We start from the raw sequence: 26,617 nt of genomic DNA, 5'->3' as shown, positions 1-26,617 counted from the left end.
ACAGCAAAAACAGGATAATGAGCATCATCAGGAACATTATAAAGTAGCTTAGAGGAACCACAGCTGAAAAAGCCTTGGATTGCTCACTGGGGAGAAGAGGCAGTTGTGTAGGAGCATTACAAAGCTCATGAATTTTATAGGGGGGGGAGGTGGACAGGCACTGTGGACTCTGTGACATGATACAAAACTGAGAAGCATTTAGTGACATAAACAAAGAGATTATAAATGAGAAACAGGTAAATGGAAACTCTTCCTAATTGCAAAAAGAATTATTCCCATGAAACTCCATGTTACATAAAACTTAACTGAATGAAGATCTTATCAGAGATAAAACATAAATAAAGAAAGAAATGCAGACAAAAACCACACAGAGAAATACATCACACACCTTAGACAACAAAAGTGTTCAAAGTGATAGAACAGGAGGCAGGGTCATCTATTATTAAAATCGTCTGACACTTCCTATTACAACACCCCGTTTTCAGTTGCTTTTAGCTGCCAGTCATTAACAGTTTGGACTGAAATTTTTACACATCGAATATCTGCCTGAGGCTGAAATACTCTGGAAAATTTGAGTCTGAACAATTCAATTGCTGCACAAATGGAGCCAGAGAAAAGTCCTTGTTTTTTTTATTTCATTATTTAAAAAAAACTGATGTGCCTCAGCAGCTGTAGCCCCTCCAGACTTCTGAGGGAGGATATAATATTTCAGAATTGAAAAGCCTTTGCATTGGAGCACTAACATTTGCCATTCTCTTTAAACTCTACCTGAAAATTCAGGCAAATTATGCCTCTGAATAAAATTGTATTCACTCATACTCTGAAAAATAGGTCTATTTTTGGCTTTAATAGCTGAAATCACAAAGGATTACATCTTCCATTAATGTCCTGGATGATGTTTGTGCCTCTGCTCAGTAAGCAAGGAAAGAGTTAAAGCAGAAAGATCTCAGCTATTGTTAACACTTGAAATAACCATTTCAGCTTTTTATAACTTGAAACCTAAAGTTGCCTTCTACTTTCTTTGCCTTGGGTCTGTGAGGTTTCCAGCTCAGCTGGTGAGGACAAATCTAACCTTGTGACACTTGCTAAGATCATAGTGGATAAATCAGAAGATTGTCTGAGCAGCCTAAAAGCCTGTCAGGTCTGGAGCAGCTAATTGGGTCTTGCTTCACATGTCCTGCCTGTGATTTTTCCAACAACAGAACACAGAAAACAACGATGCCAGCAAGCAGAATTTTCCCCAAGTCTTGCTATTCTTGTCTCTCTCTTCATTTATGGGAAAAAATATCTTTCATGCCAGTTGTAGGAGAGGTTTGTAAAGTTCAGAAAGTTTGGCTTTGTTCACTTGCTGACCCTTTCATTTGAAACATCTCTGCTCTGCAGGAGTTTTGAAGAGAAACCAACTTTTCAGACTACAGCAGACACATCATGACCAGGATGCATCTTCGTCCACTCTGAACCAGCTCTCAGCTCTCCACCTAAGCCCAGTTTTACTAGGGAGGCAGAAAACAGCTTTTTAAACAGTAAGTGAGGGCCAGGCTGATGACAGCAGTGTTTTGCATCTACTCCAGGGTGAAAGAGAGAAAGTGTCAGAGCTGACGATATCACCCACCCCCCCCGCCCTCCTCTCCACCAGAAGAGGCTCAGCTCTCCCTGTTCTAAAATGGGCACAGGAAAAGGCACACAGGGAGACAGTGTGAGGGAGGAGAGAAGGGACAGTGACTGGCCCCACCATCAGCTTGGTTGGCATGGGTTGGATGGCTTAAAAGCTGTAGGCAGCCCATGTGGTTTGGCTGGTTGAGCCAGTAGATTTGCTTGGGTATTTTCACATCAGCTGAACTGATTAGGTCTGTGGGTTATGTTCTCGGCTGTACTACAGCTGTATTCAGGGGAGACTAGAGAAGAGAATTTTAGCACCTGGGACTGCCAGTGACTGCTTTGTCCTTTGCTTTGTGCTGAAGTGGCCCCAGGACAGGTTTGTGGGGCTGTGTTACTTCACAAAGGCTGCTCATGGGCCACAGCCCATGCTCTGCTCTGCGTAATGCCAGCTCTTAACCACCTTTGCCATGCCAGCAAATTTTTGGCCTTTGACATTTTAGGCAGCTTTATAGCTTATTTGGACTGCTGAAATGGGACAGAAGGATGAGGTTAAGAAAGGTCCTTTCTAAGCCTAGCATAAGGACTTTTAACTCAGCCAGTAAATTTGCTGTTCAGAGAGGTTTCCAACTGGCTCCTTTGGTCTCTGGGTTCCAGCACTGAGAGGATTTATGTTTCACACCATGTACTGTAGTTCCAGATATTTAAATCAAGAACATACTTGTCTGAGCTTCACAGGAAAGTATACTACTTCAGATAGAATTATGGCCAACATCTTTATGTTTTGTTGTCACTTAGGCATTAAACAGCTCCATGCTGCCTTGTATAATTCTCAAAACAGTCAGGTTTCTCAGATTAAATGCCAGTCTCACATTATGAAACAAGTTGTGTTCCTGAGAACTAAATCACAAAATAACTATGGTACCAGGCCAGGAATTCATGTGTAATAATTTTACTCCCACTTTTTCTAACCTATCCAGATTATAGGTCTTATGTTATCGTGAAGAGTCATGGTCACGGTACCCCTCCAAACACAAGCTGACGTCATTCCAAATCCATTGTCTCATCACATTTGATGGATGAGACATAGCCCATCCATCAAAAAAACACCCAATGTGGCAGAAGTAATGGAAAACCCTTCCCACTTTATCTGCCACTTTATAAATCTGACTGCACTTGACTGATTCTTTTTCCCTCGGGCTTGTTAAATTTCAGCAGAATTCTCTGTCATGTTGTGAACTGAATGTGAAAAAGCAAAGTGACCAAACTGATACTCAGCAAAGCTAGAATGCAGAGTAACACTGATTCTGGAGGTCAGCAAACCACAACTTATTAGAATGATTTTCTAAGGGAAAAAAAAAAAAAAAAAAAAAGCATGGGAAAAAAAAGCCTCTTCAGAAGAAAAAGAAACTCATACAGCTCAAAAAAACTAAAAATAAAAAAAAAAAAGATGAAAAAGAGATGGCTTATACAAGTAAAGATAAAAAGGTAAACCACCCATCAACTTATTTGACATTCTTCTTTGATGGTAATCTACTGCAAAGCAGTATACTCTAAAATAAATATTTTGGACTGCACTTCGCATCCAGCTCCACCAGTGTGACCACACTGCTACTAGCAGGACTGTGCCAGGGTCCCAGGTGGCAAGCATGAAACAGAAACTCATTATGGAATAAGAAATGTAAGAACTTTTTGGTGAGAGCACATTCCCTGCAGAGTGCTATGAAAGTAAAAAGAACATTTAAATAATACTGGCCCTTGATCCCCTCAAAAGCTGCAAGCACGTTTATTCAGCTTGACTTCCAAAATCCCAGACACGTTTATAAAATGTGCTTGATCCTTGTGTAAGACCCTTTGGCAGTTTCTTTCAGAGAAAAGATCTCCAGATGTTATTTTTACAGTTCATCTTAAGTAAATGTATGTATTTAGCTAAACAGGCTTAAATGCAAGAGGCACCTAAGAGAACAATGATGAAATGCTTGACTTGATTTATGGACCAACTGTCAAATTCTCATTTAGAACATCTGGCTGGTAAGGTGATTTGAAAACTTTTTCTGTCAGTGAATATCAGCACAGTAGGCTCTTCTACCTTACAGACAGCTCTAAATTGTAAATGTAATTAGTGGAGAAGTGGCATCAGAGTGTATGTCTAAAGTCACATTCAGCTTATCCATGCTCACAAAACATTCATTCTACAACTCTGCTAACATGTAATGTGCAATCATTTGCAACTTTTTAATTAACAAAATATACAAAAACTTTCAAAACCTGAAAGCTGCTACCTACAAGCTGCACAGGCAAGTGCAGGTCTGTCTCTCATGACAGCCCTTCAAAGTAAGCTCATCGGCCTCCAAGACAACTTCTCAGCAGCCACTGTGGCTGGATTTAGTAGCCCCGCTTTCTCCCACATGCCTGTATCCATTCCCTGTGGCTTTGTCACACAGGTCCAGCAGGAGTCCTTGGGAGAGAGAAGAACCTCCCCTGCCCTCTGCCCACCTCCATCTGTTTCTCAGCCCAGTTTCTGCAGTTTTCCATGAACACAACAGCTTGCAAGGGCATAAATGCCACAGCAACATTCCTAATTCAAAGGCTGATATAATCTAAACTCAACAAAGCAAGGCTGATCTCAGGAAAATTGATTTTTTTCTCTCTGTCTTCCCCTGTTCTGCAACAGCATGACAACTCAGAGATGACACAATCCAGGAACCCTTTCTGTAATTCAATTCTAGTTCTGAAGCAAAAATCTACTTTCATCTTGGGTCTAATCTAATATCAGGGAATGATGAGGTTTTTTGTGAGGGATTTCTTTGTTCCCTGAGAAAAAAGCAGCAGCTTTATTGTAGGAATCACTTTCAGATGAAATGAAGATAACACCAATCTGGACCCTCTCTATAGATTCAGAAAGATTCATATCACCCACACCAAAACATCTAACCACAGCATCTCAGACAGGAGCCTTTAATCTCATCATATGGAAAAGCTGGAAGATTTTGTAGAGTGATTTGTCCCACCTGCAGCAATTTCTGCATCCCCTAAAGGAAATTTTTATCTCTTTTCAAAAGCTATGGCAGAAATCTACTGCCATCACAGGCTCTTTGTTATTCCTTTTGTGTGCCCAGTAACATGGAGGCAGAACCATGTACTATGAAGAAACCACCTTATTAAACACCATCAACAAAAAGGAATTAAATCTCAAATTCAGACTTGGTAGAAAAATTACCGGGAATAGAGAAGCAGAGAACAGTCTCATTTTGGTTAAGCCACATTAGAAAAGACATCGTTATATTCTTGAGTGGTTCTGCATACAGGCAACAGCCAAGACATTTACTGACAAGGATGAGATTTTCAGACATGTTTAAAACATTGAAGAGCTTCATCACATGAAAATTTCACAAAAGCCATTGACTAGAAAACTGTTGCAAAAGGGACACGATGAAAAATGTGTCAGACTGAAATGGAACAGCAGTCCACTTTGAATGAGGCAAAAGGGATTTAGAAGATACAGAGCATGGGAAGAGAAGACGGGGCTTTTTTTTAGACACTGTGTTTATAAATGATAAGAAAAATAAGAATGGAAGTAGCATATTTGTTTCAATTTCCCAAAGTATTTGACAAGTTTCCATAGAAGAGATTAATGGCTAAGAGGCATAGGGCAAGAATAAAGAAATAAAGAAGTCTTCTGTGTATAAAATCTAGCTCAAATTGTTGCTTTGCCCTTAGAAGAAGACTATGCCTTTTGCACAAGGGATCTTTTCCTTACAGCCATAAATTGACCATTATCCTGTGGGTGTGGATTTGGAGGGCTACTTCAAAGATAATGTCACACATTTGTAATAGTAATGCTGCAGCTGTAATGGTCTGAAAGCAAAAGCAGGACAAGGCTTATGGGTCAGTATAGTCAGAAAAAAAAAAAAGAGAAGTCCATGCTCAGGTCTGAGAAGCAGTGAACTTCCAAGAGAAGTACAAGTAGGGAGCACATCCTTTGCATTTAATTAGATATGTTAAGTCAGGTAGACAAAAAAGCTGGTTGGTACCTGTAAAATAAAGAGAATATTAAAAGCAAAGTGGTGACTGTGATTATTCTGTAAAGGAATAGATAGGTAAGCCTATGTCAGATAAAAAGATTAGTAAACGGGGGAAATTATCGTATACTGCAAAACACTACTCCTTCCTTTGATTTTCACCTTTTTGTTGTCTGCTATAATTAAAGTTTCAGTCCCCTGGTTTCCTCACACAGAGGGCTGGTGCATATTTTTCTAGCTATATGAGTTGGTCCAAGAAGCAATATGAGCTTTACACACAAACCTTGGTTTGTATGAAAGGCAGGCAGGGGTAGTGCCTGTTCCTAGGAATGCACACCACTTGCTTCCTTGCTTTGTGAGCAAATCTGTGTTAGAGAAGTCTGCTGTGGCCCTGCCTCTCTCTTCTCCTCATCTTTGCACTCACAAAGGTTGGTTTGTTATTGGCACAGCCTCTGAGGTCAAAGCAGCACAGGTTGTAAATGGACCTGGGCTTTAAATGAATGGGTTAATCATATGTGATGGAAACAACTTTTTTGTTTGCTTTTTCCACAGGTTTTCTAATCTAAAAGACAGATGAAGCCTGGTCTTTTATGGTCAGATTCATTTTCCTTTATTTTACTAACACAAAAGAGAAAAAAAATTACAATCTCTTATTCCTGCTGGCTCTGCAAACCTCCACAAATGGAATAGGGAAACTGGGTCCTATTCTGGTCTATATTATTGATGGAGGGGCTCTCTCCACCTCGATCTGGGATCACTCTCTTCTCTATGTTCATCTCTGAAACTCCAGGGGGGGGACAATCAATGCTACAACATTTGCCCAACAATATCTTACTACTGTCTTTTACTGATGCCAGAGCAAAAAACAGGTTTGCTACCTTTTAAATGCCAAAGTGAGTTTGCAGACCTGTAAACTCTATTTTTATGCAGCCATCCAGTACTGTGTACTTTCCTGATATTTTCAATCTATAATAGACCTGTAAAAGAAAACTATGGCAGATTGTCATCTTTTGATCATAAAAACATGGTGAAGAATAAAAAGAAGTCTGCCAGAAGACATCTTTAGTTCATGCTTACTATATACATATGTGCATGAGGCATTAAACAGAGTATCTCAAGGCTACAGATGAAACAAATCTTGGAAGCATAACAAATAACAGGTCATGTAATCCAGTCTAGCAAGATGCAGCTCTCACGCAACACAGCCCACAGAGGCCAAATGCTATTCTGCATTGGAAAATGTGAAATAATTGAACGAGAATAAGGCAAACAACCTAGGAAATATATAAAGCCTCAAACGGTCTTTGAATTCTAACAAGAAAACTCTGAAAAAATGCCACTAGATCCATAACCTGATGCCTGTTAGCATTCAGAAGGGAGAATGACAGTACCCAGGAAGAGTGGCTAGAACACGCAGATGTGTGATAATGTTTCTGTTACATGATCCTTAGAACAATCGAATCCTTCTATTGCACTTGAGGAAGCTGAGATCTTCATGGCCATAAGAAGGCATCTGTAGCATTACAGAGATTGCACTCAAATCTGTGACGTTGCTTTGTTGATGGAAAAACAAAGACTGGGGGAATGAGAAAGCAGGGAGGTAGGAACACAACTGTCTGTTAAAAGAGCTGCGGTAAAAAGGCCCTCTATGGAGAACTCAGGGCCTCTAATCCCTGTAAGAATAGTTGGAAGGATGGTTAGCTCTCGTATCCCCAATGAGCTCAGTTGCTGAAGTAAAACACTGGAAGAGAGGCAGTTCCTAAGGGACACCAAATGGTGTATATGAGTCATTAGCTATCATCTGTCTCCTCAGCATCACACCTTTACATTTTGAAGGCATGCACATGTGTAGAGACACACGCCACCCCATCAGGTGGTGCTGAAGTTATAGGGAAGTATGTGCTGGGATCCTTGATGGAGATGTATGTTTGCTTTGAAGGCCCTCTACCAGTAACTTCTGTTAATATATAATAGCCCCCTTACCTTCAACCTTTGTAACAATGGTTACATGCAAGCCTGCTTCTGCAGAATCAGATGGTTTGAGGTTGTTTTTTCTTAATTCCAGTTTAAATTCCACTCGAACACCACCAACAAAAAAATCCCAACAGAAACACAGTCAGCTTTCTCTTCTTGAAGAAAAAAAACAAAGCACATATTCCAAGCCATATTTAGGTTTTAAAGTTCAGAATTAATACCCTGAATTGCAGCCAGAAATGATCTTAGTCTTGAGGTTGAAAGTCTTTAGTCTTGGGAGTCAACAAATCAGTCATGACAAGCCTGAGCCAGCTATGGTTTATTATAAAATCAAGCTTGATTATCTACTTGAGGTAATTAGACAGAGCAGAACAAAAGGACACAAAATTAAAAGGCAACATATGCAGGAAAAACTGGAAGAGAAATCTTGCTTTACAGAGGGTGGTGAATAGTGAGAAAAAGCTTGTACTTGATTTTTTTTTTGTACACCAAATTTTGGCTAGTAACATAAAGGGACCCACAATATTTATAAAAAGCAGTTCATTAAAATCAGCTACTCAGCTTCTCAGCTGCAGATTCCTCCCAATTCCTGCTACATGCACACAGCCCTGAAATCCAGGTGCAGCTTCTCAGCTCTCTCTGTCCACAGCCCATGGCCTTTGCCTAAGACCTAGGAGGTTACAGAAGTATTAAAAATACAATGAAGAAAGAAAAGGATGCTGTGACATTTATTACATTAAAGGACAGCAGCACTGTGTTTGGGTTCATACACATTTAGAGTGAATTAACAGACAACAAAATCTAGTCACTTTTTCTTGTCCTCTTGTTTTGGTGAATTTATTGCTATTTTAATGAATACTTAATAGATTTAAGGTACTGCCTATTATAGCAGATAAAGTTTAAGATAATCTGTGATCTCACAAAAATGCTTCAATTAAGCATGCTTAATTAAAGTGCCAAAATTGCTACCAAAAGGTGACAGAAAAGAAGGTTTCAGTGACAATTCTTGGAAAGGTCTGAGTCATGCAAGTTCAAGCACAGATGAAGACCTCAAACAAGAGATTTCCAACAGAAGAGATAAATACATTTGATAGATGCATCTCAAAATAAGGTAAAACTCTAATACTTCAATCAGTTATAATATTCCACATTTACTGCTAGGGAAATGAACCACTTGAAATACAATCATGTCAGAAAGAAGAAAAAGTGTTGGACAAGCATACAACTTGCCCTCTCCCTCAGTGCAATCTGGACAAGTCTTTTCTGCAACACAGCTTGTGTTACTAGATCTTTACAAAAAAGGTGACATTAAGCACATCTGCACCTTTTCCCACAGTGCTGTCTTCCCTAAATGCTGCCAAAGCTCTCTCCCTTCCCTTTTCCAAATCCTACCCTAAATATCACAGCAGCATAGTCAAAGAGGAAGAGAAGGTAGGAACTGTCTGCCTGTTTCTAATGTGCACAACAGTTTTCCTGCTCTTCAGTGCCTGACTCAGAATATCAGATAAAAAAAGTTAAAACTGCTTTTTCACTTAGCACCGTATTACTGCTGTGCCAAGATACCTATAAAAATCTACATAACAGACAGGAAACTCCATAATCACTGCTGCTTTTCATGCCAATCAGTATTATCCCATTGTTTCCATGCAGTCCCTTACCTACGTGGTTTATCTAAGTCAAAGAAAATAGACCATGTGCAATTTGGGCAAGGATTGACTCTTAAGGATTTAGGCATTGTTTAACTTACTACAGCTCTGTATCTCTAAGCATTTCCTGAATGGAAATAATAAATAATTACTAAATAATGTAGGCATTGTGGTCAGGAGGAGGAGATTACCTATAAAGGAAAATCTGCTAGAGCCAAGAAAATAATTTTTCAGGAAAAGAATAAATGGAATAAGAAATGTGCAAAACCAGGAAAAGACAGATAAAGCCATTCTTGTTTGTGAATAGAGCTATTACATTTCTGAAGCTACACTAACAGAATATCTTTTATATTTGGGCAGAATACAATCCAAATCTATACTACAGCATGTTAGAGCATATTGTATGTATCAAGCTTAATTATCTTTCACCTCCATGTCCACTAACAGAACTACTCCAGTGGCCAGCTGCTTCCCATTACAGAGACGTTACTCAGAGCTGCTGTCACGAACATCATTTGTCTCCTCCAGAGCACAGAAGGTGTGGCAAATCCATTGTTTATCTGACCGAAGACAACATTAATGAAGTATTCTGTTACAAACTCCCTCACATGCTCAGGGATTAGGCTAACTGAAACCCAACTTTCTTCTTCAGTGCAGACCATCAAAAGACATTTTTCCACACTGATCAGTTCTGCTCATATTTCACAGACTCCTGCCTTGAACTGTATGTGCATCTTCATGCTTTTTGTGAGACCCAGTTCTCATGCTATAAGTGAAGGGCATTTGAAGCACAGGTGGCAGAAAGGAAAGAAAACTATGCTTATGTTCTTCTCCTCAAGCTAAAACATAGAAATTAAGCTTCTCATGCTTCCTCTCTGGGGGCCAAGCTCTAAGCATCAACCTAACCCATGGAGGCAAAGAGAGAACCTGACTAGGGAAGAACAAAGGCTTTTATAGCCTTGATTTGGAGTGGCTGTCTTGGGACCCATTCATATTCAAGTCTACCCCTCCCTCCCAAGAAGTTTTGCTCTGGGACTGCCCCAGGCAGTGCCATCTGCACCCTCCTGAGAACACTCTGCATGGACTGAGCTGACAGTCCTCTTGGGACTGCTGTGTCCATCCCCTGTGGATCATCCACAGAACCCATGAACAGCTTTGGCCTAAGGGCTTCAGGTAGCTTCGCCTTCCCTTTGTCACCTAGACACCACTGACTGTGCTCAGCAGCTCACCTTCGAGCAGCCTGCCATCAATGAGCCTTTTCACCCCTGAATTTATGTAACCTGCTATTCATACCTTGCCTTTGATTAGTTAAAATGGTCAATCTGCTTTTCCTATTGACTTCTATTCACAATAACTCAATTTTTCCATCAGCAAACTGTATGTCACCCAGGTTACACCGGGCTCCCTGTGTTGGCCGAGGAACCTGGGATCTTTGAAGGGAAAGTGCTGCAGACAGAGATGTACTCCAACAGAAGTAAACTGTCAGTAGCAAATGATTCCCAACAGCCTCTTGGCTTAGTTTATGCAGTGGGATGCTCACAGTTACTCATGGGGTTTCTGGTCTAGAATAAACAAACACATGGAAAATAATAGGAATGGAGGCTTTCCAAAGCAAGATAAAAGATGGGGAAAACGTCTTCAAAAATAAAATATTTCCTCATGTTACTTTACTGTAACATCAAATAAGAACATGCCAAACAGATTGTTAGTGGTATAATTACCAACAGTCAGGAATTTTAAAAAAAGCCCCTAAAACAAAATGCCAAAACATCCAAACAATATGGCTTGCATCATAAATTTACTCCAGTATTTTGAGACCATTAAGAAGAGTATGCCAAATAGTAATCAGTCTGTTTTCTTAAACTGTTAACTGGCTTGGATAGAAGTATAACAGCAGAAAGTGAGATACTATATTCCCAAATAAACCTCCATTCCACATTCAACACAAGCTTTGCACTTAGCACTTCCCTCTGTGTGGCCCTGCTCACCTCTGAATCTTGTTTATTTGGTACATTCAGCCCTTCATACCATGTTAAAAAGTACTATTTTTCTTCAAGCACTGAGCAGATTTTAATCATTATCTTCATCCCTGGCCTCAATTAAGGTCTAATATAGAGGAGGTACTTGAATGACCTAAGAGGCACACTTAACCCTGATAGCGTGTCAAAAGGCACTCAAGAGTTTCTGCCACATTTCCTCTGGCTGTCAAATCTTTCTCTCCTTTTTCTGTTGTAAACTGACTGTGTTTGTTCCTAGCACTTTAATGTCCCCTGGAGTGAAGTCTCCTTGAGTAACACTCACATGATAGAAAGTGTGATTAACTCTGCAGGCGCTTTTCAGGTCAATGAAAAAAACCTACTTGCTACACTAGTATATAATACTTTAGAGATGTTCCCAGTGGCTCTGCACACTGGGATTCCCACCGTACCTATTCTCTCTCACCCTTGCTGTTCTCCTGTGTCTTGGTAATAAAAATATGTAGTTTTATCTGGGCATAAGTGCAACACTAATCCTTAAGAGTATGTTTCATACAAGTGTAATTATTCTGATGGGTCATTCAGATAATTTGAATAGTATATCTTTTCCTCTTGACTAAAATGTTTCTATAGGAAATATGATAAGATAAAAAAGAACCAAAATAAAATTAAGAATTTTTTTTTTTCCAGAGCATACCTTACTACATTTATTTTGCATTGTAGGCCGACTTGTTAACAAAACATGACACATAAATCAGGTTGGGAAGCCATAAGAGATGAAAAGATGCCTTCTGAAGATACCTTGTAATCTTGAGAGGGTTGTAAAATCTATGGAAAGGTGTGGATTTTATTAAGACTTTTGATATCTTTTTTTACTGCCAGATGTCAAGCCAGTGCAGCATTCAGAACAAGGGTAAGGACACTGAATACTACTGCGCCATGGCACTGCTGAACTCTTCAGCTCTTGTGGTCTGCAGCTTTCATAGGCAGGGGAACCTGAGCTTGAGAAGTGCCTCAAACAGCTGCTTGTGCACACCAAAGCTTACATCTGGAGAGTGCTAAAATTCAGTCACAAATTATAGATCCTCAAGCATTTTTTTCCTTGGAAAAGTGGCTATCTACAGCTCATTATACAAGTGACTCACTTCAAAATTTTTGTGGATAGACTATAATGAGGTAGCAGGAGTTAAGTGTTAATTACAGAAAAGGAAGCTGTGTTTTGTTAGGCATTTTCTTGGATGCTTCAAGTTATGGACTCATCAGCACATTGGATTAGTGGCTAAGCAATGGAGTGTAGAAAAAGGAAGCTTTAATAGGTAACAGGGTAGCAGGAGTAGAGTGAAATGAGACTGCCAGATGGCTACCAGTGGCTCTAAGCCTTCAGTAATGGAGAGGCCACAGAATAAGACGTATACACATGAGAGCTGGGAAAATCCTCCGGCCAGCTGACTTCCTAAAAAAATCTTCAGCACTGTACAGTCTTCCTTTAGGGAGCCACTGAATATAATCAAATATATCTTGATTTTCTACTTGATTTGATTTTTCTTCATTAACATTACAAAAATGGTACACAACCAGAACAGTGAGGAATACGTTTACAATTTAGTCAGCATATGATGACCTGCAGTGAACAATAATTAATAAGGCATGCATGGAATCTGAATATTGTGATTGCCTTTAGTTACAGTCTTCGTTCTGAAGAAAAAGAGTCTGAATATTATGACTCCACTTTTAGGCCTCAAGCTAATAAAATTCTAGGAAGGACATTTAACCCTGTGTCTTAAGATTTAGGAGTCTCTAGACCAAAATTTCACAAGTCTTTCTTATCAAAAAGTATGTCTGGGGTTGCAGTTTCAGGATTGTAACTACTTACTGTAGCAGGGTATTGCTTCCAAAAATGAAGTTTTCCTGAGTTATGACTTGATTTGGATAGATGACTTCTAGTTTGGGGAACCTCATTCTATTTATTAATGATCAAGAGGACAGCGCATTGGAGAGAACAGGACTTGAGCACTGATTTGCCTTGTGGATCTCTCCCTATGAAGTATCTCGTACCCAACACTGTCAAAAGCACAATCCTGAGTGAAGTGACCTGATTGGAACTGACAGCTCCTATGTTTCACTGAAATCAGGTCAAAAGACAAGTGTGTGGGGAAAGCAGAGACAAATGGAAAAACAGAAAGGTTGATATAAGTGCCTAATATTTCACAACCTCTAGTGTCTAAAAAGTACATGCTTGAAACCATAAAAATGGTGTTCTTTTCTATATCTTTTGGTAAGCAAGATGTTAGGCTCCAAAAGTTCCTAGTCTCTGATTTCACTAGGATTTTGTACAACTGGTCAAAGACTATCTTCAGGGAAAAAAATACAAAAACTGTGTGTCACTGAAAATCTTATTTTGTATCTTGAGCATCTTGAGACTGAGGCATATTGGCCAGACTCCTATGGAACAATGTGCCTTAATAATTATTCTGTAAATAAGCAGAAGGCATCAGTTTTCAGACATACCCTTGACTTCCAGGCAGACCTGTAACTTTCATCTTGGATGTCTGCCTTTGTGGTTTGTTATTTGACTCTGTAAGAGCACAAATATGCGTCACAGGGCATGAGCTTAACGTAAAGGCTAAATGAATTACCACTTGTGTACCACTCTTCAGGTTCATTTGTACTGGGGAGCTTTTTGACATACACTATTTTTGAATCACAAATGTTTAGGTCATCTGGAGGAAAGCACCTCAAAATTGCTTCCTGTTTCTCAGAGCACTGGTTAATTAGTGAAAGGAGAACTGAACTGAACCAGAGAAGTAAATAATTTTCTCAGCAGGATATCTTTCCTTAGAAAACAGGTGACCTGATGGCATTTGCTGAAATAAATGAAAGTGCAAGAACTCTAAATCTAGGAATGTCAAAATTGCCTTTAAAAAGTACCAGTGCAAAAGCAAAATAAAATATTCTCAGTTGGCTTAGGTCACCAAGTATTTCTTCTAGTCCTAAAATCTAAAAAACCAGCAGACTTGAATGCACTTGAAAGATGTGCTTGAATCAGAGTTGCTGAGTGCAAAAAGAGGATTTAGTTCTCAAAAAGATGAACTACAAACTAACCTTCCCCTCTCACCTGACCATTTTTCTCAGAGTCTCAAAGCACAGAAAACAGCAATTTTAAGGCCTGGATAATTCAAAAGCAGTTTAACAGATTTCCTTCAACTTTAACAGATCTTTTTTTCTTCTGGGCTAAAAGCAACCATGAGAAAATTCAGCCTAAAAGGTATGTTTTTTTAAGTAAGTATAACCTGCTGAAAGGGAAAATTTAGGCTGAAAATTCTTTTCACCCATAACTATTCCACATTAATCTTTAACATTTTAACTAATGTTTTATTAAACTACGATTTATTGTATGAATTATGTATATATAATTTATAAATGCATAGAGTAGTGTATATACAATGCAGTGTATATACAATGCAGCAGCTAAATACATGGCAAAAGTAAGCTTTCTGAATAACTATAAGTATAAGCAAAATATATGTCGACACACAAGAGATATTATTTAACTATTAACAGGAACCCATCTCTATAATTGAAAGGTTCTAACATTTGCCCAGATCAAAAATCCAGTTTTACAGCACTGGGCGATAAGGAATTAAACAGAGTGCAGATATCACCTAAACTGGTATTAAGAGGTTAGCAGTGCTTAAAATTGATTAGTTACCAAGATCAGAGAGCCGTCATCCCAGGCTGAGAGAAGAGTATTGGCCAGATGTTGCGGAAGCTTTAGTTGTCATTTTAGCAAACTCTTGAGCTAGACAAGAGTTTCAGAGATTGCAAACTGGGGAGCATGACTGTTACAAGGCAGACATCCCAGTGGGTTACACAGCAGTGAAGCTAAGAACTGCTCGGGAGAAAAAAGTCTTGAGAAACCTCTAAAAAGACTTAGTAGTTCATATGGACTATACATATGAGAACAAAAATGCCCTGCACAGCAATCAGGAACTGGGCAGTTTGGGAGACCATGAATGCCTAAGTCCTTTGAGCACTGAGAGACCAGAGCACTATGATATGTGTCAGGACACAGGTGAATACCACACACCACATTTCAGATTATGGCAAGTTATGTAAAGATCACAGTCTCTCCAAGATCAATCTAAACTACTTACTGCTTTCCTAGCTATCAACAAGGCTGGGGACAAAAAAAAAACCAAAAAAAAACCAAACCAAACCAAACCAACAAAAAAAAACCCAACCCCATTGTAAAGATGGACAAACAGTTAGCACTGAGACATGGTTGTGTCATTTTCATCACAGAGAAATGTAACAGATGACAGTAGCAAAAGCAGTATGTGACTGCTGACAAAGCTGACTTCATTACTAGGCTAAATAACAAAAAAATGAAAAAGCTGGAAATAGCTAGGGAGTAGTTAGATATTTGGTTGAATATAATGATGCAAATCCTCACTGAACACAGATACAGTAAATATATTAGACCAAATAAATCTATAAGTAATTCCATTGCAAACTGAAGTTTTGCTATTATGGATCTGCCATAAAGAAAATGTGTCAAAAACTTATGAATCTTCAGGAAATAAAATGAAGCGTCAAAGCACCTATTTACCTTGAAAATACAAAGGAGTCTAAAACAAAGAAAAACAAAAGGAAAGGAAAGAAAAGAAGTTATTCAGCACCTGTAGAGAAATCAGGCAGCACTTCAGTAATTAATATTTATTACTTATGGCACCTTTCGTACATTGAAAATGCTGAACAAACATGAACTGACTTGTACAACATCTTTACAATACGTGATACACATAATTATGGAAATCACAGCAGGGGGCTGTCAATGGTATAAGATACTGGAGATCCTCCCTTGTGGGGAGAAGCACTGCACCTGAGATGGGGCTGCCATGTAGGGATTGCACAGCACATCTGAGGACAAAATTTGCACCGAAGCTGCAGAGACAGAATAGAGCAAGACAAAAAGGCAGGGCAAACTTCCACAGCACATGCAACTAAGATGATTGTAAATGAAAGCAGCAGAAGCTGATTTTGACACGTGACTATCTTCAGGTTGGAGGTAATCGTGTTCAAGTTGAACACAACATCTGCAGGCAAATCCCCACTGAAAAATGGAAAAAAAGTTGTTTCCCCATCAACACATAGAATCATTAAATATTCTGAGTTGGAAGAGACTCAACAATGATCAAGTCCAGCTCCTAACTCCACAAGGTAAAAATTATAGCATTGAGACACTTGAACAACAGGTCATGACCACATCCATGAGTAGCTTGCTCCAGTGCTTTACGACCCTCACAGAGAAGAACTTCTTCCAAATAACAAATCTGAACAACCCTTGATGCAGCTTTAAGTCATTCCCTCACATCGTATCACTGGACACCAAAGAGAAAAGATCAGCATCACCCTCTGCACTCACCTTCATTAGGATGTTGTAGACAGCAGCTCCTGAGCCTCCTCTTCTCTAAGTTGAGCAAACCCAGTATCCACAGCTGCTCCTCACAAGCCTTGCCCTCTAGTCCCTTTCATCATCTTTGTTGCCTTCTCTTGAACACACTTATCACTGTCATACTTTCATATTTACCACACAGCTCTCATGGTGAGGCTGCACCAATGCTGAGAAAAGTGGGATAAACACTTTTTTCTTTTGAGTGGTTAATTACATTGCACCTAATGCAATCCAGACTGGCCTTTTTGGCCACCAGGACACATTATTCTGAGCTTCCCATCAAGAAAACCCAGCAGATTCTTTCTGCAGGGCTGCATTCCAGCCTCTTCTCTCCCAGTCCACTCATATATCCAGGATTACATAGTCCCAGGTGCAGAATGTGGCATTTGTCCTGATTAAACATCACACAATTGGTGATTGGCCAGCCCTGTAATCTATCCAGACTCCCTGTTAGGCCAATCTACCCACTAGAGAATCAACAGCTTCTCTTTTATTTAGTATCATCAGTAAACTTAGTGTGGACTCAGCTTCTGCATCCAAGTTGTTGACAGAACCATTGAAGAGAATTGGATCCCAAGGAGCGGATGGCTTTGCTTGTTTCTTTTAATCAGGAGCATGGGGTTAAAGCTAGAGATCACCAATCAGTTCACAGCCTCCACCAGCTCAGCTCTCTGCTTGAGACTGATTTGTTAGAAATCAGCTTTCCTACAGCTTAGTGTACAGCCCGTAAAACAGGTAATTCGGAGCCAGACCATCAGCTGTGAACTGGCACAACTCCACTCAGTTCCCAGTGTCAGAAGGGGGCATATTTGGCCAAAATTAATCATCAGGCATCCCCAGTGAGGCAAGCAGAGTGATTTACATCATGACCTGGCTCACTGCATCCCTGTCTACGTGGAAAGGCGCAGACATGGCAGCATGCTGCTCTGATACAGATATTACACAGCTCTTTTTAAGCTGAAGTGGCAGTGCAGCTTCCAGAGGGAGTCTGTCATATGCCTAGCACGTGGCTTGTGTCTACAGGGCACCTACCCATATATAAATAATTCTTCTCTACATCACAGGAATAAAGGAGTTTTAATGTTTCCAACTAATTGGGTGTCTACTATTGACAACAAAGTCTGCTATGTCCAGTTTTATCTGTAAAATATTGCTGGTTTCAAAAAAATGTTTTTGTGGGTGTTACAATAAGTGATCCCTTGCAACACTCTCCCAAACTATGATTGGGCAGTAAATGACAAAGTCTAACAAGAACAATCTCTTGACATTCAATTTTATGGAACCAATCACAAAGTAAATAAGCACACACCTGACAGGAAAGCTTCACTTCACTAATATCAACTGAGCATATGAGCTGGACAGGCTTCATGATTTTCTGCCCAATTAACACAACTCCAAAACCTCCAGTCAAGAGTTCTCAGCCCAGGGTATTCCTTGGCAGAACCTCAAGACATCCTGCTTGAACAGAGAAACAAAAACAAATGTTCCTCTAACATGACTTGCCTCCTAGTCTTGACCCAGCATGAAGATTGATGGTTTAGCTGTTCAATTTCCCCTCAGAGTTTTAGTTTTTCACAAGGTTAAAATATAATATGGATTACATACCTACTACAAGAAGAGACTAATACACAGTATGCAATATTAATCATAGGTGATGTTTTCAGAACATAAAAATATAACATCCTCAGAAAACATTCCATACATTTTTCAAAGGACACGAAGAATTCATGACTGGTGCAAGCAGTGTTTTTTAAAAAAGAAAAATCTTACCTGTCACAAGCTGTTGTCCTGCTAGTCCTACTGGAACCATCCCCAGATTATTCATAGCCGTAGCCCAAGCTGTGGGATCAGTGACTGACATGTTAAGCTGTGTGGTATCTATAGCTATACTTCCCAAACCGTCAGCTGCTGCAAGAAAGTAAACATGCTCTAAGTAGAAAAGCCAGTAAACCACAATTTTTAACCAAATCTTTCAATGAGAATGAGGTATCACAAACACTCTTTATTTGGGGTTTGTTTTGTTTCTTGATTATGATTCACCTTTACATTACTGATAATAGTTCTTGATATTGTATAATAGAGTATAAAGACATTGGAAACATTCAACAGATGTAAATGGTACGAGGAAAAGAGAAAACTATTTCACCATGAGGATAGTCAAGAAGTAGAACAGGCTGTGCAGTCACCATCCCCGACAGCTTTCAAGACTCAATTTCATAAATCCCTGAACAGCTGATCTGACCCTAGCTCTGGCCCTGCTTTAAACAGGAGGTTGGATTGGAGACCTTCTGAGGCCTCTCCCAACCTGAATAAATTGCCCTACAACACTCTGATAGAACTTAACGATAGTTGTGGAACTTGCCTGAAACGTGTGAGAACCAAACACACAAACAGAAAAGAACTGTTTTCCATAAGGTGCAATTTTTTATTTTGTAAAAGGTTATTATTTTATATAAGGGAGGTTATTATTCCCTAACTAAAAGGAGAACAAACAAATTCCATTCACTACAGCAAATAACAAGTTTTGTTCTGAAACCAAAAGAGAAATATAATCAGTATGGTCAAAACAGACTGAGCCCACATATGGATCTTCCTTCGATGGGGGAGAGTGGGTGGGTTAGTTAAGGGATGGCACCTAAACTGAAAACTGAATATACTTGATACTGAAACACCAGACACAAGATGTGATCATACATTTTTGCTTCCCCCCTCCCCAGTCACACCTGAAATCAGCTCTTTCCAGTTATTTTCTTATGGCCTTTAAAGACCTGAGATATTTACCGGCAGCCATTGCTTTTCCCTGGATCCTTTTTCTTCTGTTCGACTTCTTCAGTTAGGAATAATTAGCTACTGTATTAGCAGCATCTTGAGATGGGATATCACCAAGCACAGGGCCCTCACACAGCTCATTAGGCTCTGAAAGAGAAAAGATGGAAATAACTCTAAGTGCCAGAGTCAGAACACAATAACGTACTGACTTCTTTGGGAGGCACTCGAAGCTCCTGCCCACTCCCTCCAGATCAGCAGCCCCAGCCTCTGTGCACACATTTCACAGCCTCCGTAGAGGCACTCCAGCAAATGCTCCTCCTCACCTGCTGAACAAACAGTACCACGTATGAACCTGTCAGGCAGCTGAAAAGCCCTTCACAAATTAGGTCTTATCAGTAGCTACACAGCCTCCTCGGCATGAAGGCATCGCCTGAAAGAACATATTAAGGGATGAATATGATTTTTTTTTTAACTGTTAACAATTAACTGGTGTTGCAAGTTCCAAGGAAATAGTTGTCTGCTCTGAGATGGAAAGAGGAAAGAAAATACTATGCAATGACTTACAGAATGGAGCTTGCAGAGATGTGGCAAAGAAAACCCAAGAAAGCTGAGGAAGATGACTGCTCCTTAACTAACACTGCACCCACAGAAGTTATAGCTCAAAACAAAAGTGCAGTATCTGTTCCTAGCTAAAACACATTGCTCTCATCAGGTGTCTGTCAGACCATGAATTTTACATAAGGGCAACTTCTTGCTGTTGCTGTCGTTGCTGGGGAGGCTCACCGCGTCAGAGCATCGCTCATCAGAAAGCAGGCTGAACAGGTGACACGTGAGAGGTGTGAGCAAAGTCTGTGAGAGGTGTGAGCAAAGTCTGTGAGCTCCCAGCACTCCCCACAGGGGCAGAAAACACCAGGCTGAGGATGATCACCTACAGAAGCCCAAGCTATTCTTTGTGCACCAGGTACAAGGGACTGTGGGTTAAGGAGGGCCATGTACATTTTTTTAGCTGTCCAGTAGCCTAAGGGGTCTGATCCAGGGTGTTGGGTACCAGGGGCCAGCTTACAAGTGTTCAGGGAGGTTATTAGCACTATGCAGGTGAATCTTGGTGACTTGTTCAGCCCTAGAATAGCTGTGCTGACTTTAAGAAACTACTTGAAAGACCAGAATTAGGAGGTTTCCAAGATGCAGACCCTGAGGAATCGTCTTTAGAAAAGACACAATTAACATAATTACACTATATTTTAGATAAGTACCTCCCACACTTTTTTTTTTTTTTCATTTCATGTGCATAGAGTATGAACCAGAAAGTTTTATGTTTTAGTTCCATGACACTGTACACATCATTTCATAGGAACATGACAAAATCAATGGCTGTAAAAGTGAAGAGTCAGGCTTAGACAATGGTCTACATTTTTTTGTATGTTGTAATTTACAAATAACAGTATACTAGGCTAAAAAGCATTTTGCTCAAATTACAGTGTTTCTATTTAAAAGTCAATATTTATCAACCCTTAATATTTGAATTTGCAATTCCAATTCTTATTTGATCCCCACTATTCATTATACATAACATAAAATATTTTTATCATGAAATTAGCTTTTAAATAACATCTATAAACAGCAAACAAACACTGAATGGAAGTCCTCTGCAGGGAATGTGACTAACATAAGGCAAGGCAGCCAAGATTTATGTCAAGTTTTCAAAAAGTGGGTGTCTCCTGTTCAGCTCTTTAAGCTTGTACTTAGCCCTTTCCACTGAGGCTATAAACTTCTGACCACAAACATCTGTTTTGAGGTTAGGGCTGGCTGAATTATTCCCTGTCAATAAGTTATTTCTTACTCAGTACAGCCCTCCTTGCTCTTTATGAATCACTGCCAAATCAATCCCAATTTACAAATATATGCTGAATAGCCCAGATGAGAGAGGTTCACCTCTTCCCCTGGCCAGCAGCCTTGTTGCCTTGATGAAGAAAGGAGCATTTAAAAACCAACAGGGATGAAATGCCTCTTCATACCTTGCTGTGTCCTACTTGCTTTTCCCCATAATGCATCACCACACCTAACGGGGAGGAAGGAGGTACTGCCCCATGGCTTTGGGGCAAAAGCATCTCAGATAGGCATGGATTGCTGGGATAAGAGGAAGAAAATGGGTGTTGGACTCTCTCTGCCAACGCCCCGCCCACGTTTTACTGTTTGGTGAAGTGTGTACCAGGTGACAGCTCTGCTGCTGAAGGCTACACACTCTTCTGCCCAAGCCCACACTGCAGCTGCCCCAGTTCTGCCAGAAATGCAGGATCAGACCTCAGTCTACTGGGAATGACTTTTTGGTGTTTTCCTTCTGACATCTTCACATATTTCAAATTTTGATATACTTTGACGAATTATCTACAAGTATTTGTTAAAGTCCTTGCAGAGGAAGAAGAATATAACACCATGAAGATGAACGAAAGCAGAATCAGTAGGCTGAACTGGTGAAACTCATGGTGTACTGTACCACCAGGTCTGCCCAATATGCCAAGGAAGTCTTTGCTCAAAACACACTCTTGTAGCCCACCCTGGCTCTGGGCAGCTTTGCTTTCTCTCTGACCACCAGATCTACTGTTTCATCAAAAGTGCCTGGATGCAGTGCAGGGTGAACCAGGGGAAAAGCCATAAAAGAGAACGTGAGGAGCCTAAAGTGGAACTAGTTCTATCTAACCAAGGACTGCTGCAGGCTATTTTGTCAGTGGAAGAGAGCTGAATAACAAGCATAAACGAACCTATGAACACTGAATAATTTGCAGTAAGCTGTAGGCAGAACTAATGCTCCATCCTGAAGGACACAGGCTGTAGAAACTAGCTCTTTTAAAAAGAAAAATACTAATTGTGAACATCCCTTCTAGTGACAACTCAGTGGTTACATTAAGACAAAGCAGCATAATATGGCTAAAATAGTCTCGCAGGCATTACATACCTGATTTAGACTCAAACATTAGCTTTTGTTTAAAAACTTCTGAAAATTTGTATAGAGAAAGTTTCATTAATGCTTAAAATAAAATCAGCTTTGGGCAAATTTCAGCATTCCTTTGTGTAGCTCAGACACTGCACTATTATACTCTTCATGACACTGGAAATAAAACAAGCAAGGAAAACAAACAAACTCACTGCCTAAGTCATGTAAAAAGAAAGATCCTAAATTTGATGAGAAATACATCTATTAGCAAAGATTCTTGCTTTCTTAATAATAAATTGAATCACTGTTACTGGTTAAGCAGTCAAGAAAGTGTAAGCTTATGCAGGGATCTTGTGTAACCTGAGCAGACATTAACCAACACCATTTCACTGACATCACACCTTTAGAGAGCATTCCTGATTTACAATTCACTAATACTCCTCCGGGCAGTAATGACCTGAAGATATATGTAAAAGAAATCTGTTTTTATAAACACTTGTGCACGGAGTAGCTCTACTCCAGGGGAGTAACTTCAGAAGCAAATAAAGCCATAATCCTGATTTACAGGAGAAAATGTATAAAATATTCTGGGCCCTGTTATTCCTTGATCTTTGGGAGAGGCAGGGACGTTAATAAAAACTTCCTGATCTGAGAACTTCTGATTAACAAAATTTTGATGCCAAACATTTTGTAAAGCCATTTCACATTGTACTTTTTTGGTGGTCTCTCTTTTTGCAGACATGATGCAAGTACCGGTCCTTGGATGGTGAATTGCAAGAGACATTTAGGCTTCCCTCAGACAGGTTGTCAGGAAGATAAAGCACCCTCAAGTCCATACCAATGAGCACTTCTCAGTCATAGCAGTCATAGCAGATTGTACTTAGTGCACATATTTTATACCAGGCAATTAAATACAGTTACCCAAATGAATACAGAAGTCGGTAATATATTGTGCATCAATTATCACAGGCAATGAATGCCATGAGACAAAGAAATTAACACAACATAAAACTAATTCAATAACAGCAGATTGTGAAGTTAAAATCCTACCCTTTAGATATCCATAACACCACAATGAGTTACAACACAGAGTGAAGCTGATTAAATGCACCACTGTAACGAGGCTCTGTGGAGTGCCCGGGTCAGCAGCCAGCCCTGGGATGCAAGGAGGAGGTTCTCTGCCCAACTCTGACACTGACCTGCTGAGTGACCTTAAGTCATTTCAGCTCTTTGTCTAATTTTTGTGACCACTAAATCCTTCAAGGAAAAAACTGATAGCATCAACCTTTCGAAACCTGGGAATACAAGTCACAAAATCATTAAATGCTATTGGTGCTGATTCTTGACGAAACACAGATGGAAAGGAACAATGTGGAATCTTGTGAACTGTTACATCTAGGTGAGTTTTCCAGTTCTTAAAAGAATGGCAATTTCTAAGTGTTTGTTACTATTCACTGTGATTCATAGGACAGTGGTCATTAGGTTGGTCACACTCCACCTGACCTGCCAAAGTACAGGTCATTTATCAGGCTACCTCTAGCTGTCTTCTAAAATATATCAAGAGTTTTATACTGATTATTCCCAGTGTTTTTGTTTCTCCAGCTGCATACAGGACTCCCAGTAAAGAAGGGAAAATAAAAAGAAAAGCTAGACAAGGATATGCTGTAAGTCACTGTTCATTTCTTTCTGACCGTCTTACAATGAAGAAGAAAGATGGGACTAGCAACAATGAAAATGATTTTTTGTGCCATAACCACCTTTCCTGGGCTACATGAAAAAAAAAAAAAAAGGCATTTCCAACGTGATTCCAAAGATGGCTTTTAAAAACATTTTTGATGTTATTGCATTATGCAGTGTTACAAGGAGAGGCATTATTTTGCATGGTTAATGGTATGTTAACACCTAGAAAATGTCACCTAAATTCAGAAATTCGAAACGAATTGAAGGAAACACATTTCTTGCAACAATTTGCAAAAATGCATTTGCTACAGCAAGTAAAAAATTACATCAGGTACTTTTGGAGCAAAATCTTTTTTTCTGGGAGGGGATCCTAACTTATGCATCCACTGTATGCTTCATCTCCCTGCACCTCTACTGCAAAGACCAGCTGGTTTCCAGCATCCCTAGAGTCACCCTGTTTACATGGATTTTTCTGCCACATCTCCCTCTTACAGGAGGCCTTTGAAAGCAAAGATTAATTCTACAGGAACCAGCACTTTCCTTAAGAAAACAGCTTCATTAGGCACAAGCTGGGGAAGATAAGTTCCCTTAGAGCTCAAATAAGCTCTGGATTTGTGTTCACTCACATAATTTTTACAATTTTTTTGTCTTATGAATGATTTAAAACACCTTTGTTCATTCTGTACTATGCTACTAAAAACCTACATTGTCACCTCATAAACTCATAAGGTATGTGCTGGTGCATTAAAACCTTTCACTTTTAACTATGAAGTGAATATGCATGATTTCCCAGGATTGCAAGGGATCCTTTCCACCAATTGTCACTGAAAATACAGTTAATGAGTAAATCATGTCCATACTGATAGGACTAAAACAACTTAGAGAAAAATCAAAATATATTTACAGTTTCCCTCTATATTCAACAAAGGCAATTTTTACAAAACATATTTTCTGGAAGAACTGCTCATTTGAGATGCTGCATTTCTTAAATCCACTGTCCCAAAACATCTTGGAGATAACACATGGTACACACAAAGGCCAGACTTCCCTTGGAAAGCAGAACATTGCAAGATTTCAACAATGAAAAATAAAGCAAAGGTCTCCAAGATAAACAGGTATTCTCTGGTGATGCTCCTTGAAAGGTCACTCGGTAATATTTCATGGTAAATCCCAGACTTCACTGGCATCTCAGAGCAAAGCCTTAACAGGTTACAAATGTGCTTTTTGTTTTGCACGTATTTTAGCAGCTGCAGTCTGATTATGCTGAAGTCTATAAATAACAGAATCTGGAGGCACATTAAGCAAAGCATTATAGAAGTCCAGCTTACTTACTGAAAAAGCATATGCAGTTCCAAAATCATCTGGAACAGGAAGAAAAAAAAGCCATATTGCTGGCTAGCAATGCAGCACAGCCTTGATAAAAACAGGTCTGATTATTCCTTGAACACAAAACACTGTTGTGAATTGATGATTGCATCTCTGTTTTTCACCCTGCCAAGATGGCTTGCAATTGTGACTCACTTGCTTCCCATTTAAAAGAACAGGGACTTACTGACTAAATTAGGACAATCCTTTCTTTAAATGCTGCGTTTTAACTTCATTTATATTTAACAACAAAATATTCTGAAATGTTTTAATTATTTACAGCAGTGTTTTAATAGCAAGCCTTTTATCACATTACTTTCTACTAAAGGCCAGTGATTATTTTAGAAAGATGACATCCCATACTACAGTATCTCAGACAAAAGGGGGAACATTCGAAGAAGGTTTTGGACAAAGACAATTCAACAACTTCATCGAAAGGTTGAATACTGAAATGAGAGGGGCTGGAATGCCTTCTTGATGCTACAAAATACCTGGGGGAGTCATATGGGCCATACACGCTATTTCTTACCTTTTTGGGCTTGAGAAAATGCCTATATAAATGCACCACACCTATCAAATATCTTTCATTCACTGTACCACACACAATGTTCTTGCTTCATGTTTACTAACCAACATCAAGCTGAAATACAAAGGGTTGTTTGGTTAAGTGTTTTTAAAGAAAAACTAAGACAAAAGGGAGAAAAAAGAGAGCAAAGCAAGCTGAGACACACTTCCAAAATGAGCATTTTAGCTTCCTGGCTAACCTAAAGTGAAATCATTCCCATGTCACCTCCTGAAAAAAATGAACAGCTTGACAGGTAAGCCCTGTCTGTGGCAGAGCCCCAGGGACTGTATCATACAGACCATCAGATGCAGGGGTGCCTTGCTATTGAATTTTCAAATGAACACAGACTGCTGTCTCCTAGTCCCAGAAGACCAGGATACAGTTGAGTTTCACATGGTAACATTATGTATGGAAAGTCTATTTTAAGTAACTTTTTTAGAAGTTTCTAAAATGCATTCATTATAATTTTTCTTCTCCTTCAAAGTCTGTATAATTGAACTCCTGGAGTTAAGGCAGCCTGTCTTTTCAGGCAGACATTCATCAGGGGAAAATACCCCAAACCTGTCAGTCAAACTATTTTCATATTTTCAAAATACACTTTTATCACTGGGTCAAATTATGGCGAGAGGTGACATCT

General features: G+C 39.5%; 1 protein-coding gene across 3 annotated transcripts in view; it reads right to left on the bottom strand.

Moving 5' to 3' along the window:
* The window catches only part of ENOX1 (ecto-NOX disulfide-thiol exchanger 1), a 354,413-nt gene that overhangs the window by 113,594 nt on the left and 214,202 nt on the right, over positions 1-26,617 (bottom strand). For all 3 annotated transcript variants that reach the window (XM_041467082.1, XM_041467084.1, XM_041467083.1), the window contains 2 exons: positions 19,451-19,585; positions 18,440-18,577 (listed from right to left, as the gene is read on the bottom strand). In XM_041467082.1, the coding sequence (XP_041323016.1) occupies positions 18,440-18,577; positions 19,451-19,460 (148 nt within the window). In that variant the 5' untranslated portion in view covers positions 19,461-19,585. The remainder of the gene's footprint in view (positions 1-18,439; positions 18,578-19,450; positions 19,586-26,617) is intronic.

This window comes from Pyrgilauda ruficollis, unplaced genomic scaffold (genome assembly GCF_017590135.1).
Source record: "Pyrgilauda ruficollis isolate IOZ18807 unplaced genomic scaffold, ASM1759013v1 scaffold20, whole genome shotgun sequence".
Taxonomy (NCBI): Eukaryota; Metazoa; Chordata; class Aves; order Passeriformes; family Passeridae; genus Pyrgilauda; species Pyrgilauda ruficollis.
Note: the sequence above shows the minus strand (reverse complement) of the source record. Positions and strands in the feature narration are given on the sequence as shown.